Source organism: Typopeltis vanoorti, chromosome 10 (genome assembly GCF_054136105.1).
Source record: "Typopeltis vanoorti isolate ZY-2024b chromosome 10, IOZ_Tvanoo_1.0, whole genome shotgun sequence".
Taxonomy (NCBI): Eukaryota; Metazoa; Arthropoda; class Arachnida; order Uropygi; family Thelyphonidae; genus Typopeltis; species Typopeltis vanoorti.
In genome coordinates, this window is record NC_143558.1 from 18,318,520 (window position 1) to 18,334,809 (window position 16,290).

The 16,290-nt window shown below is 34.2% G+C and overlaps 1 protein-coding gene across 6 annotated transcripts in view; it reads right to left on the minus strand.

The window, feature by feature from the left end:
• Positions 1 to 16,290, minus strand: part of LOC150102202 (ral GTPase-activating protein subunit alpha-1) — an 800,562-nt gene that overhangs the window by 457,470 nt on the left and 326,802 nt on the right. For 4 of the 6 annotated variants that reach the window (XM_090398990.1, XM_090398987.1, XM_090398989.1 and 1 more), the window contains one exon: positions 2,391 to 2,414. The exons of the other annotated variants lie outside the window; for them this stretch is intronic. In XM_090398990.1, the coding sequence (XP_090255116.1) occupies positions 2,391 to 2,414 (24 nt within the window). The remainder of the gene's footprint in view (positions 1 to 2,390; positions 2,415 to 16,290) is intronic. 6 annotated transcript variants of the gene reach the window in all.

Consider the following 16,290-nt stretch of genomic DNA (forward strand, 5'->3'; position numbering starts at 1 on the left):
TCATTAAAAACATCTTTCCTACATTTGCTGAAATAGGAATGAAGAATAATCACTCGAACAAGAGTACATTTCCAAAGGCAATTCCAAGGGAAAGGATTACTAAAAAATTCTACCTACCTTCATGAAGAATATGCCACTTGCTTTCCAATTGAGCATATAATATTCACGTGATATACAAAGGCTTGATACATAGTCCATCTATATTAAACTTCACACTTCCTCCTTGAAGAGCAGATAAAGATGAATATAAAAACTTTAGTAAGATCGCAGAATTTAACTCACTTTTTTCTTTTATCTTTCCAGCTCTTCTCCTTCCATTTCTCTCGTTTGTTTGCTAGCATTTTTTGTTTACTGGAAACAGCTGCTCCAAAACTCACAATTAATGTGCATGACCATTACCAAGTTTCAAAATGAAACTAAGAACATGGGTGCTATTAGTATAGCAAATGAAATTTGCTATATGAATGAAATGCTATATGAAATGCCATATGGTTGGCCTAGACAGCATATGGCACCAAGCCTGTATCTGCTGGAGACACCCTTATTAGATGAAGGATTCTGCTGCTATTGCTTACTCTTCCAGGGAGTCAAGAGTATAGTAGCATGCAGAGGGCACTGCTAAGGCCACATATGGATTGGAATCTGGCATGCTATGGCAAACAATTAGCACTGTCAAATGTGTTAGTATTGTTTTTATTTTACATGTAAATAATTAAAGGATGTGAAGGAACACAAGAAAAAAATTATAAATGTTAGGAAGAACAAGCCATCCTATTCAATTTAGAATTAAGGAAAATGATTACATGTTTCATATGTTGCTACAATAGTGTTAGCCAGTATCAGACACAGATCTGGAGCAGACAAACCAGGGCCTTTTGCTCTGGGTGGAAGCCCTAATAGGACATCAGAAATGGCACAAGAATCGCAAAAATAATATCAACTGTAAATAAAACCAGAAATTAAAAATATATAAACTAATTGTGTTCTGTGTTGTATTGTAAGATGACCTTAAAGCTATTCTTTCAGTTTAATTAATTAGATAATCTCACAAATATTCCCAACTATCTCCATTTTCATGTCAGATTGAATGTCTTGTCTGAGAACCCTATCCCAAAAAAGAGAGATAAGAGTCTATCAACTGACTGAATGATTGACATCACTTGGATCCTTTCCAAAATAATGGAAAAAAAAAAAAACATCGATTCACTTCTCCATTACCATATCAACATTAGTATGGATTCTGCTAATCTTGATACATGACTGACTGACCTCTCAGCTTACATTACAACCAATAGACCCATGCCATGGAAAGGTTCAGAGAAACATGTACTATCACTCTTGACATTTCCAGAACTCTGATCATTGAGGCCTGTTCAGTAAACTGCCTTCCTTTAATCTAATCACTATCCTCTGTAATTGGGTATCCAGCTTTTTCTATGGTTGTTCACTGCATGTCATGGTAGGTGATGCCTTCTCTTTGGGCTGTGCAACCAATGCAGGCCTATTACATGCCCTCTTTCTCATACACATAAATTACTGACTCTAAATCACCATTAATTCTATCAACAACTCATATGATGATAGTACACTCAACAAAACATACAATGCTCAGACATCTAAAGCTTTCAGATCATCTACAATTAGTGCCTTAAATACTGATTTCCATACCATCCTTCAATGAGATGAATGAGACAGTCACTTTCAGTGCCACCAAGGCACAATCCAAAACAGCTTCTAAAAAACTGGGCTTATTAAACAATGGTTACTAAACAGTCAGTAACAACCAATATGGATTCTGTCAGTAAATCCATGGCTAACCTCTTGGTCTAGATCATCCACCAATGGACATAATATGTCATGGAAAGGTTTGGAGAAACATGTGCTACTGCTGCTCTTGATTTCTAGGAATTTTAATCTGTAACTAGGTATCCAATTTTCTCACTCTAGTCATTCTCTGCGTGTAATGATGGATGGCTCCCTCTCTCTACAAGCTTTACTAATCTAGGAATGCCTCAGGGCTCTTATCTATCACCCTTTTCTATGTGGATATGGATCAAAATAGTGTGTGTGTGTTTGTGTCTGTGTGTGGAAAATCCATACTTATTGAACACTGAATACATGTGATTGAGTAATGAGAGTGGAGTGGAGCAATAAAAAAATGATGCAAATATTCAAGGTTAAAAAAAAAAGTATTCTTTATTGAATACTTGAATGTTCTTTTGAAAGAACAATGATGCATTTTTTTGTTCTTTATAAATGAAAGTATACTGCAGAATACATCCAGAGATTGAATGCATTGCATATTTATTAGAAAATATTCATACTCAGCAATAAAGTAAACTCTTTATTTTAAGTATAATGAATTGGTAACTCAGATAACTGTAACCTACCTTTCTTTTTTTTCTCTGAAAGACCTAAATAATTGTAACAAAAGTTTCTTATAACTTTACTATAACAAAAGTAAATGTTTGTTAAATATTTAAAACTTTAAACTGTCTCTTTAAACATACCTGTAAAAAAAAGTAATTATTTTTTAAACAAGTAAAGATCCATTATTAAAAACAACTCATTTTTATTATGTAAACACTCTCAAGATAAACAGCTTGGGGACTGGGGAGGGATGAATCTTTGTATAATAAAAACTTACCTGTGAACTGCCAGTGTGTGTGTGTGTGTGTGTGTGTGTATATATATATATATATATGGAACAGGAAGATGTGTTAAAACAGATAAAAGATAGATATTTCATAGTGTTTGTCATTTTTCTTTATTTTTTATGAGGAAAAAAAATCAAAGCATAATTGTTAATTACTCTTTTTACTGTTATTTTACTGTTTTAATTTACCTCTGATCTATGAATGGAGGTATTGGGGGGGGGGGGGTTGCAACACAACTACTGTTGTTAGAAGTTTTTCCACTTGGTTATACTATAAATTAAAGATATCAAGAAATTATATACTTGATTTAATCCTTTATCCAAGTGTAAGCAATCAAAGTTTGCACCTGAAGTATTTTCAGGACTGGGGAAACTCGTATATAGAGACTAATGACTTCACATCACTTGCCTTAGTATCCCATACTCAGGATTAGAGATAGCAAACTTTTAGATTAGATTAGAATCAGATTAGTGATACTATCTCTAATCCCGAGTACTCTAATAATAAGGTGTGATACCTTTTGGCAACTTGTATATGAAAGCGACTTCTGCATTGTTTCCACCTTAGTATCAACCTCTGGGTCTGGCTCCCACTGATGAGACCTCAATAAAGGTTGAAACCGGTCAGGGTAGTGACCCTTCCCATAATGCATAGCATTATACATGTCCGTAGGGATATGCACTTTGCATTATGGGATACTAAGGCAAGTGATGTGAAATCATTAGCCTCTATATAAGAGTTGCCTCAGTCCTAAAAATACTTCAGGAGCAAACTTTGTTTGCTTACACTTGGATAAAGGATTAAACCGAGTACATAATTTCTTGGTATCTTTAATTTATAACACACTACTGTTGATAATAAAGAATCAATACTTGCTATTAACAACCTAAACAGCCATATGGTTAAAATACATCAAAATATATGCTTTCTATTATTTCTATTCTATTATTATCATATTATTTCTATAATAACCAAAGGTTATATTGACTTCAATGGACACTTTGCATCCATATAATTATGGACATACTGTATATACATGTCCAGGATGGCACAGTGGTTAATGAGATGAATTTCACATGCATCTCTTTGGTCACAAAAAACAATTTTTAAAAATAATAAATAAAATAAATAGCAGAAGTCAAGTAATTATTATGGGGGAATTTAATTTCGGAGATATAGATTTTAAGGATGAAAGATCTCATGGCAGGAAGGAAATGGAATTTATACACTTGAGATGTGAAAGTAGATATTGTTCTAGGATCAGAAGGCCTGTCCATAACTAGAGTATTTACGTTGCCTCCAACCGGGGAAAGTAATCAAGTGTCTTGACTTGGGAGATAGCAAAACATGTGGAAATTCCAGTTAAGAAAGAGTATATGTGGAACTATAAGGCAGGTGATTATGATAAACTTACGAGGCAGCTTGAAGCAGTACCATGGCATAAAGATCTGTGAGGGAAAAATGTTCACAGTGCATGAGAGATAGGCAAGGGATATCTGCAGGAGGCAACATCCACTCTATACCCAAGGGCAGGAGAGTAAATTGAGTAGGAGTCAGATGGATGAGTAGTATCATTAAGCATTAGCTGCAAAAACAGAAAATGTTGTGGAGGATATACATAGAGAGAGAAAGGTGACCAGCTACCTGATGAACAGTATAAGGATCAGTAAAGAAAGGTGACTAGCATGGTAAGTAAAGCAAAATCAGATTGTGTGTGTTTAGGTTTCCCAAGATCAGTTTTAGGACTCCATGGAAATGCCTGTGCAACAATAATAGTAATAAAAATTAAACATCAATGAAGCAACCACATATGATCTACGAAAAACAGCATTACTTGGAACAGCCCATATTTTTACGATGCTAGCTGACAGACTATTTCTTAGATTCTTGGGTAGAATCTGAATTGCTCTGCATCACCAGTCAAATTTTTGTTTGAATGACGTAAATAAAGTAATAATAATAAATAAATAAAAAATAAGAAACAACAATAAATGTCTATGAAAAAAATTTTTTTTAATAATTAATATATAAAAATAAATATATAAATAAAATAACAGTTTTTACGAATAGTTTCTCAATAACTTTCTTCCAAGTAGCCTATTATTTTCAATGCTTCTGATCATACCAACTTTTATCTGCACTAATACGGCACATCATATCATAACATCGTGTTCTGTAAGGTAAAGAGATAAGTTTTACTATTTCCAGTTTGAAGATGAGATTTATTATTACTTTTCTCATGTAGGTAAATCAGTGTTGCTAGAGTTAAAATAAATGAGTAAAAGGACATCCAAATTATCTTTTTTTATTCAGTTTTCATATCATTTAAATTTATGATACTTAATTCCTCTTGTAGTACTGAACTTAATTTTTATCTTTCCTAGTCTCCAAAACCTTTAGCCACTTTCACAATAGTTTGTTTAGGGTAATGTAACTTAGCTTCCTTAAATTTTTCTATATATTCTCTAAGAGCATCCAGACTAACCCAAAAAAATTTTGTATTATTTCTTCTTTCATTGACTGCTTCTTTGGATTTTATGCCGGAGGCAGAAAGTTCTTATTTTTCTATCCTTGCAGACAACTTCACTATACACATTTCTGTCTCAGTCAAATAATGCTATCTTCATATTTTGCCATTTCTCTCTAAAGTTCTTCAGTTTTCCCATCATCTTGATTCTTCATTCCTCTTCTAGTACTAAACTCCATTTCTAGTTTTCCTAGTCTCCAAAACCTTTACCTTTTTATATATTTACATTAATAACTCCTTTTACTAATTTTCTATTTTTTTAAAAAAAATTTCAAGTGAGAGATTCGGGTGAGTTAAATGGATGAGCAGCATCATGTAGAAGCTACAAAAAAAAAAAAGTTCTGGAGGATATATAAAAAGAATGAAATCAGCTAACACTTGAGCAGTACAATGTATAAACAAGAAGGATGATAGTTTGGTGAAAAGGCCAAACAAAATCCCAAAAGGAATTCATTCACTATATGATGAGAAAAAAAAAGGAAAAGGAATGTTGAAAGAATAAATAACTAATGATTATGACAAGGAAGTGACAGAGATAGAAGAAATTGCTGAATCTGGGTGATTATTTCAAGAGGGTGTATCATCCAGCTGGAGGAGAATGCAGTGATTGATGTGACAGGGATTGATATCAGAAAAGAGATAATGAACTAGAGGTGTTAAGATTATTAATAATACAATCAAGCGATGTGATATCAGCCTGCATGTCATGAGAAATGATGGTATCATTAAATAACTCAGTTAAGGATCAGCATGCTATTCTCAAGTTTCACCACTTCTTTCTTCTAACATTTGTTGCATTTCGTACTTTGCTTGCATACATTCTCTATAACACTAATGTTTTTGGCCTTTTCAGATTCATCCCTCCACACTATCTCACACTCCCTTTTCATAGTAGAAAAGGGGGGGGGGGTGAAGTCAGAGGGAACAAATTATAGATCAATTAGTATCTCAAGACTAATTGATGATGTGGTGGCTAAGCTATTGGAAAAGTTGATCAATGGCAGAATTCAGGAAAGAGTGAATAGAAATACTCTATGGGAGAAATCATAGCTTTGTGAAGAAGTCCTTAATATACTCACTTTTTATAATAAAATGAAAGACACTATATGGACTAGATCATGGAAATAGCTAAATAATGATAATGCTAAATTTTGAAATGGCATCTGATATATATAATAGTATTCCGTGTGATATTCTAAGTCACCAAATAAACATGAAGATAATGACATAGATAAGAGAGTGGATCATCAGAGAGCAATATATGATGGGAATGAATCAAAAGTGAGGTGATCTGTACTGCACTTCAGGACTATGCTATTCACGTGGTATACATCAAATAAGAAATGATTTAAGGGAGAATATAAAGTTGTTTGCCAATGATTTTAAACATGGGAAGGTAACAGTTAATAAAGAAGATGCAGAGATCTCGCCAGATGATTTAAATAGACTGAGTGTAGGCAAAGCATTATGGTTACCAGTTCAATGTGGTTAACGTGCAGGGTTATTATTACAATATATACTGGCCACTGAATTACAAACCTTTATGCAGATGTATGTAAACATCATATAAGTAGCATATATGCAAAATATTTAAACATGTGGTTATTGCATAACCACGTGTTTTAGGCAACTATTTAAGAATGCTGCCGGTCAGTAATCATCAGTAGTGTTGCTCACAATAGGAAAGAGAAATGATCTTTCGGAGTTCGATAAAGGACTTATTGTGGATGCCTGTCTGGCCAGAGCCATGATTTTGAAAATAGCAGAGCTGACTGGTTTCTCAAAAGATGAGATATCCTGGGTATTTAATCAGTGGAAAAATAACTGATATTGCTTGTCTAAAAGGCATAACTGTGGCTGTGGTCCTATTCCTAAGACAATCTGTCAGGAATGAGATCACAATCATCTGAGAAGGCTTATATGGACAAGCAGAACTTCCTATGTGCAGCAAATGACTGAAGCATTTAATGAAGGCTGTTCCGAACCCATATTTCACTGAACTATGCACAGGGAATTGAAGAGGATTGGTATGGGCAGTTGCATGACTATAAAAACTGATTTCTGCAAAGAATCGGAAAGTTCGTCTATAGTGGTCTAAGGAACACCATGACTGGACATTGGAAAAAAGTCATGTGGTTTGGTGAGTGATAGTAGGCAGAGTTTGACAGGAACCCTATGAAGCAATGAACCCAGCTTGAATTGTAAACACAACTCAAGGTTCTAGAGGCAGGTTCATGGTGTGGGCATTCTGTTGATACAGAACAATTCCCCTGATATTGCTGGAAGGTCAGGTGTCTTCCAAGGAATACATTGTTACCAATCAAGTCCATCCTAGAATGTTCACTTTTTGTTCAACAGGTGACAGTTGTTTCATGGATGAAAATGCTACTGTCCGTTGTGCAAGAATTATTCACCAGTGGTTCAGCGAGCATGACAGGAACTTCCACCATCTTCCCTACCCACCACAAAGCCTGGATCTGAACCCCATTGAAAATGTATGGGACACATTAGAAAAACAGATCCAAGAACAAAGTCCTCTTCCATCAAATCTGAGCCAATTGAAGGACTGTCTGGTGAACACCTGGTATGTTGTATATGTAGATGCAATCCAACACCTCGTGGAATCTATGCCAAACTACATATGTGCTGTAATTCAGGCTAAAGGAGGTTCATCAACACACAGTACTAAATTAAAGTTTTTAATTCAGTGGCTGGTATGTGGATAACACCTCCAAGGAATATGAGAACTCATCTCCACTACACAATGCATAGTTTGGGATTTGAAAAAAAAAACAAACATGAGCTTCATTACAAGAAATTGATAATTGACTTAAGCAATGGATTTGGGAGTAATGATTGACAGACAGGTGAAGTTCAGAGAACATATAAAAAAAAAAATGGTTCAAAGGTCACTTTTATGTTAGGAAGCACACAGTGACAAGCACGGGTAACAAGTTATTATTATTGTCCATGTGGCTTTCAAAGAACCACATCTAGATGCCTGTGAAATATTGGGTTGCATGTGTTTCTTGGGAATATGGAAATGAAGGAGAGGATACAGAAGCAAATGAACAAAACAGTGAAAAAACTAGTTTTCAGAGTGCTCTTTATGTTGACAGATTGAAATTTTGTATGCTACAAAGTCAGTTAATAGGTAAAAAGAATGATGGAAACACTAGTTGCTCAAGAGGAGTTTTACAGAGTAGATGCTGATGACATTTTTCAATACATAACTGGACAGAAGTGAAGAAAGAGACACTTCTATAAAAGATGCATAATATCAAAAGTTTTCCCTGAGAGAATGGTGGAAAAGTGGGCTGACAGAGGAAGTTGTGAGTGCTCTGTTGGTGAATGTGTTTAAACATGAAAGATGTCATGTTAATAATTGGTATACATTGTTATTTACTCTTTACATTAATTACATTGGGAAAGATTTGACAGGTGACGTAGAGCTGATGATGCAAAGGCAGGCAATGTAATCCAAAAAATGACTGATATGCAGCACTTGCAGAATGATTTGAATATACTCAAACTGTGAACATTGGCATATTATGCTAGAAGAAACTAACCAGGATAAGAAACTTGGAGATTTAGTAAATAGGAAGTTGAAGTTTAGGAGCCATATAGCAAACGCTGCAAATACAATTCACAAGGTTAATTGCAATGCTAAAAGAACATTGACAAGTAAGGAATTCATTTTTTCTCTTTACAAGACTTTGATACACCCTATATGAACTATTGTACACAGATCTGGTTCCTGGTTTCTCATGTGATGCAGATACAGCAAAGGGGGAGCAAAGGAAAGTATTGAAAAGATATTGGGACTGTGGAATATAGATTATAAGAACTGATAGAGAATTTGAATTACATTGGAAAGGATAACACCCCTTGTCAGCCACTAGTCAAGAGGTGATATGACAGAGACCTGCAACCTTCTAAAAATAACATACAGACCACAAAAAGGCATGACAGCTGCTGTGAGCTATGGAATACCTCAATGTATCCCTGACTTCCTGGAGAACTCTAGTAATAATAATGGTTAATGTGGAACTCTTGTGAAGTCTTCAGATTCTATAGAGATGCACATGTAACAACAACAATAATAATAATAAAAAAGGAAACAAAAAATGCACTACAGATACAGTACACATAAACAGGGGAAAAATAGTTCATGCCTTTTTCCACATCTTGCAAAAATGCATTTACACAACAATTCTCATACGTCATAAAATATTGTATATATACATATATATTTTTCTGGAAATTATAAGCTGTTTTATATAGTATGTATAATATAAGTATTCCTTATTACCAAATAGGTAAAGTATTTATGTACAGTTTCATTAATTGAAGGAAAATATATTCCATGGTGAAGACTGAACCCTATAGAAAAGTCACTCCTGAAATAGTTAACAACAAAGATTGTTCATCAATTATGCTATAACAAGTATGTGCATACACACATACAAAAGGCATTCATATCTATGAAGCCGACAAGAAAAATAGAATTTCTCTACTATGCTTTTATGGATGTACTTATAACTCCAAAAACTTAGAATCAATTCACATGTCTGCTTTGGCATGTAGCTTAGCTTTATACTATCGATAAAACACTGATGCTCTTAAACTTCTGAATATGCTAAGGAAGACAATAGTCACAACACTACTAAGAAATGCCACAAGAATGACGATATGGTCTCCTTGGTCAAACTGAAAGAACAGTAAATATCCCCTTGAAAAACATACAAAGCCCTTCATAACTCATATAACAAGTCCAGTCTTGAAAAACTATGCTTTGAATAATTCACACAAAATAACACAGGAGAAAAACAATCAAGCACATAGCAAGAACTTTACACGTATGTGTGTGTGTGTATGTATGTATATGTCTGTGAAAGAGAGAGAGAGAGAGACTGATAAAAAAAAAAACCTCTAAGATCTTCAAGCACAACAGCCTAAACTACCTTAAAGATAACAGGGTTTGCTACAAGTTTTTCATTAGCTCAGTTACACTTTATATTTATCTTACTTGATTATAGTAATAATGTGCACTCATTGTGAATCAGTATATGTTGCATAAACTGGCACATAATAGCAAGACTTTCATGAAATTTTGTTTGTTGCCTATGGTTTGTCATTATTTACCATTACACCAAAGAATGAGTTATAGGCTTTCCTCTCTGATTGGCCATTTAGATATTGTCTCCACTCTCCAGCTATCAAGCTGTGAATTTAAGTATCACTGTGGACACTGATGCTTGTAATAATTTTAGGTTGTTAGATGAAATTCAATTTGTGGTGTGAGACTGTTATCCTACTTATCAGAGGAATGAAATGGCTTGAAAATATTTACATCTGATCTCTGATATGCTAATCTTAGCCTGCCCATGATAGTACTAATGAATAAGGGCTCACAATCCTTTGTAGGTAGAATTAATATTAAAAAAAAAAAAATAGTGGAAAATCAACAAGTACTTGTAGAGTTGGTGGTGAAGATTACACAGATGAGCTGTTTATAACAATGATCAAAGCGTATACCTCAACGCAGATGTTAAATAATGAGTAAAATATAATTACGAAATTTATCTTTATTTTCTCAATGTAAATTCTCCAAAAATTCAAGAATTAGGATGTATATAATCATTTCTTTTAATAATGAATATTATTAAAAGAACAGATAATAAATGCCAAGTGAAAAATTTTTTGGTTCTTTTATCAAATATTTTTGATTTATGCAGCAACTGAGATTTTCCTTACAATATATCTTTCAAACATGATTTGAAAGATGTATATAATTAAAAGATGTTTTTTGGATTATTAAAAGACAGGATCTTTTTGTACTTTGCAAGTTTCTGCCTAATCTTTCTCTGATGAGAATCAATGATATGAAGCAAATCCGAAACCCTTAATCAAAAGCAATTAATAAAAAGCAAATATACAGGATCTTGAGCAAAAGTCCATTTCCTTAAACACAACTCATGCTAAAGGCGTTGATTTCTTATCATGAGCTTACAAGCTCATGATAACTTTTAAAATATTTATAGTTTAAAAAAACAATGTTCATTCACATAACTTTAAGCAATAACTTCCTGATTAATTAACAGCTACACAGCTAATGCAGTTTTTAAGTGTGCACTTTCAGACAATACAGCTGAATCATTAAATGAACTAAAATGCAGTATATATACTCATATTTTATGTATGTATGCCATTAATGTTTTAATATACTTACTTCTATTAGAAATGTGTGTACTTCAGATGACAGTGTCATCATGTAAAGCCAAGCAGGGTTATACTTGATAAGTAATTGGCACACCAACTCTGTATTATACCTATACAGCCAACAACACTGTTGCATCTGGTTCTTTGTAGGAACCCTCATCATTCATAGTCCTGTGTACGATGAATGATAGCTGACCAGTCATACATTATGATAAATTCCAGTTTTCAAGCAGGAACACTGATTTTATACAGAGATTGAAAAAAATAATGCACCTCTGCGATGCTTATTAACCAGATTTGCCATCACTTGTATAAATTATTTCCTTCTTGGTGAGGACTTCTACTTGTTCATAAGATATTTTAATTATTATCCAGTTTTCTGTAGAAATCTACCTATACATAGGAACAATGAAGTATACTTTTATCTTTTTTTATAATTTTTATTTTAATTTATACTTCTTTTTTCTATTACTATATACTTTAATTATCTATTCCTTTTAGTTGCTTTTATCTTTATTCTGCTCCTTTTATTTATTCTTATTTCTTTGGTGAATTTGAGTGTGTAATGAAGTCTTGTAACCTATTCCCAACTTCTTGGCTAAATTTCCTTCATCCCAATTTATACATCCAATTCTCATCTGTCCAAGACAGGTTCAGTCCCCTAATTAGGAGTTAAGTAATTAATGCAGTCAGCTTGCTATTCCTCTGCTGCGTTCCTTAAGAATGAGTATTTTATGTCTGCACATGTGTGTTGTCATGGCTAGTTTACCTGTTTCGAGGGATGAAAAATTAAAGTTTCTGGGAGAAAAAAAAGATCCTCTAACTCCATATGAGATTGGCCAACTCACCAATTAATTGAAAAGACCTGATAAAGGTTCCTCATGTCACAGATGGGATTTAAACCTGGATAATTTCAACCAAAGGGCTTGTGTATACCAACTAAGCTATGGAGATTCTCATCCCAGTCAGTCATGTGATTATAGTCAACTGGATTTTAATCTTAAGTTTTAAATAAACAGATCAGGTAGTTTATATCTAAGCAACATGTTTATTACACTCATATCAGCATATTTCTCAAAGAATTTAAACAGATCAATATACTATCACTTGTTAAAAGCACAATTAATTCCCAAGCAACTAAAGTGATAGGGGAATTAATTGCTAAAAATTCTAAATGTAGTTTGATCAAGAATTTACAAAATGGTTTCTGCAACCCCATTTGTCAAGTATTTTCAATAACAGTTTATATTTTACCGAGTTTTCAGTCGTTTATTGATTTATAATAATAAAAATGATCAATAAAATTTACAGCATGAATGAAAAGCGTGCTTATGTGCCACAATAGTATTTAATAGTATTTTGGATGAATGAATAACATTTATAATTGTTGAATTGGATTTAAACGGTATTGATGCGAACACAGATTGATAAGAAAATAACTATTTATTAACTTAAAAGCTAATATTTCACTGGTATTATATCCAACATCTTCAGAGCACACAAACAAAGTTTGTTACAAATGCGAGACAACCACAATTCGTTGAGGCTAGTATAAGTAATTGCAGCGTGCAACACAAGACTAAAGTCTATTTTTCACTTGGTTAGAATATAATAAATTTAGTTTAATCCTTTATCCAAGTGTGAACAAACAGAGTTTGCGCCTGAAAGTATCTTCAGGACTGGGTAAGGTGGTGAACACCAGGGCGACTCCTTGCAAAGGTGGAGCAAGCTACTATCACTCCTATCTCAGTATCTCCCATAATGCAAAACACATCTCCTTGCAGATATGTTTAATGTTATGCATTAAGGGAAGGGCCACTACCCAGACTAGTTTCGACCTTTATTGAGGTCTCTTCAGTGGGAGCCAGGCCCAAGTGCAGATACCAGCCAGAAGCATTAGCAAGGTCATCTCTACCTACAGGCCTGGCTCCCACTGAAGAGACCTCAATAAAGGTCGAAACTAGTCTGGGTAGTTTCTGGGTCGAAACTAGTCTGAGTCGAAACTAGTCTGGGGTAAGGTGGTGCAACACCAGGGCGACACCTTTGCAAGGAGTTACCCTGGTGTTGCACCACCTTACCCCAGTCCTGAAGATACTTTCAGGCGCAAACTCTGTTTGCTCATACTTGGATAAAGGATTAAACTAAATTTATTACAAGACTAAAGTCCTAATATGGTGCCATCTAAGTAAATAAAAAAAAAACAGTAGTCCAAAGTTTTGAAAAAAATATAGTAGTCCTTGAAACTTATGAAAAATAGTTGTCCAAAGTTTGAAAAAAATAAATTTAAAATAAATAAATATTAATTTGGTCTTATGATGACTGTCTCCCAAATCTTTGGTAGATTTATACAGCTATACTTTAAGGTTTGGAGTATGTTTTAAGGCTTCTGTTGATTCCAGGAACAACCTCTCTGACTTGTAGAAGCCTCTGTGCAGTACTTTTGTTTTTTTCCAATTGATTCTGTGTGCTGGAATATCCAAAAATCTGTGTGCTGGGATATATTTTTTGTGTTCACTGAGGCAGATGTCTACAGTTCATCCTGTCTGTCCGTAGTAGGCTCGATGAAAATAACAGGGCACTTCATAGACTCCTGGATGCGATAAAGGAGTGAATCTGTCCTTTGGTGAATGGATGAGAGTTGCCAATTTCACATAAGGTTTAAATACAGTGCGCAGTTGGTGTTTGTTAAGCACCCTAGATATCTTTTCAGATGTGCCTTTAATGTACGGGATGGTGATAGTTTTGTTGTAGTCTTCTGTGGTAGATAGTGAAGGGGGTTTCTGGGTGGCGTTTAGTATTTTATCTATCTTATGGGGATTATAGCCATTGGTTAGGAAGGTGTGGCGCAGGTGGAACTAGAAGCCAATGACTGCCAGCCTTCCTGGATGCACTGATCACATGTCTTCCAGAAGGTTCCTTATAATTTTCTGTTTATAGAAAACCCACACATACAAGGAGATATTTACACAAACAATCACACATCACCCTTCTCAACAATACGGTATCTTAAAAACACTAACCCATAGAGCTAGAGCAATCTGTTCCAATGACATTGCTCTCACTGCTGAACTTTCTCACCTGCGCCACACCTTCCTAACCAATGGTTATAATCCCCATAAGATAGATAAAATACTAAATGCTACCCAGAAATTCCCCCCACTATCTACCACAGAAGACTACAACAAAACTATCACCATCCCATACATTACAGGCACATCTGAAAAGATATCTAGGGTGCTTAACAAACACCAACTGCACACTGTATTTAAACCTTATGTGAAATTGACAACTCTCATCTGTTCACCTAAGGACAGATTCACTCCTTTATCACATCCAATAGTTTATGAAGTGCCCTGTTATTGTCATCGAGCCTACTACGGATAGACAGGAAGAACTGTGGACATCCGCCTCAGTGAACACAAAATATATATCCGGCATTTTCATTATGGCAAGTCAGGTCTGGCAGACCATGCTTTGGATACCCAGCACACAGGATCAATTTGAAAAAAACAAAAGTACTGCACCGAAGCTTCAACAAGTCAGAGAGGTTGTTCCTGGAATCAACAGAAGCCCTTGAAACATGCTCTAAACCTCAACAAGTATGGCTGTATAAATCTACCAAAGATTTGGGAGACAGTCATCCTAAGACCAAATTAATATTTATTTATTTTAATTTTATTTTTTTCAAACTTTGGACTACTATTTTTCATAAGTTTCAAGGACTACTATATTTTTTTCAAAACTTTGGACTACTTTTTTTTTTTTTTTTTTTTAATAACATAGATGCTACTGTATTAGGACTTTAGTCTCGTGTTGCATGCTGCAATTACTTATACTAGCCCCACTGTTACACCGAATTGTGGTTGTCTCACATTTGTAACAAACTTTGCTGGATGAAGATGCTGGATATAATATCAGCGAAATATTAGCTTTTAAGTTAATAAATAGTTATTTTCTTATCGATTTGTGTTTGCATCAATACCGTTTAAATTCAATTCAACATGTGTGACAAACACATAAGCCTATCCACGCATTTAAACATTTTTAATTGTTTTGTATTAGTCATAATGAAAAAGATTAAGAAAACGGCAGAAATTATCTTTGTTATCTATGTATTTGGAAGCATTCTTCATTATAAATATCAAATTCAAACCATCCTTAATGAGCTATCTATCTTGCTAATGGTATACTGTATCTAGATACAAAGTACTGTAGCACAGTAACAAAAATGTTTGTATCCTCTGACTGGAAAGACATGGATTGGATTTGAATCAGACTGCAACAGACTATTGGGATTTTTCAATTGTTTAGCCAGTCTGATAAGTCTGGGAACAAATTTTTTTTTTTAATTCAAGAGAAGCAAAACAGCTACAGAACATGTGAAATTGATAAAACATAGCACACATTGATATAATAAACTGACTTGCTGCAGAATAAATTAGGTTCCTCATACGCTAAAAGATATTTTGCTGTAAAAGGCAAATGGGCCTAGTATTAAAGTAAGAAAAGATGTTATACAACAAACACACAATGGCTGGATGTTAAGAGAACATCCAATCATTCATTCTGCAAAACAATTTGTTTTCAAATGCTATATAACATCAGTGTTGCAGAAGCATTTCAGATTCATACCAAGCATAATTCACTACACTATTACAGTTTCAAATGATAGTGATCTTCCACAAATATCTTCAATTTGAACAAATTGTGTTTAGATGTACATGTAATCATTTAAAAGCATCAAGTTATATCACATAACATATACATCACAGACACAGAAGGAAAACACATGTTGCAAGCTTACCTTACTGCCCCACAGTAAGGTAAGCTTTATGTGAAATTCCTATGCAATAAATGCTGAACAAGGTACTGAATTTAGCATGC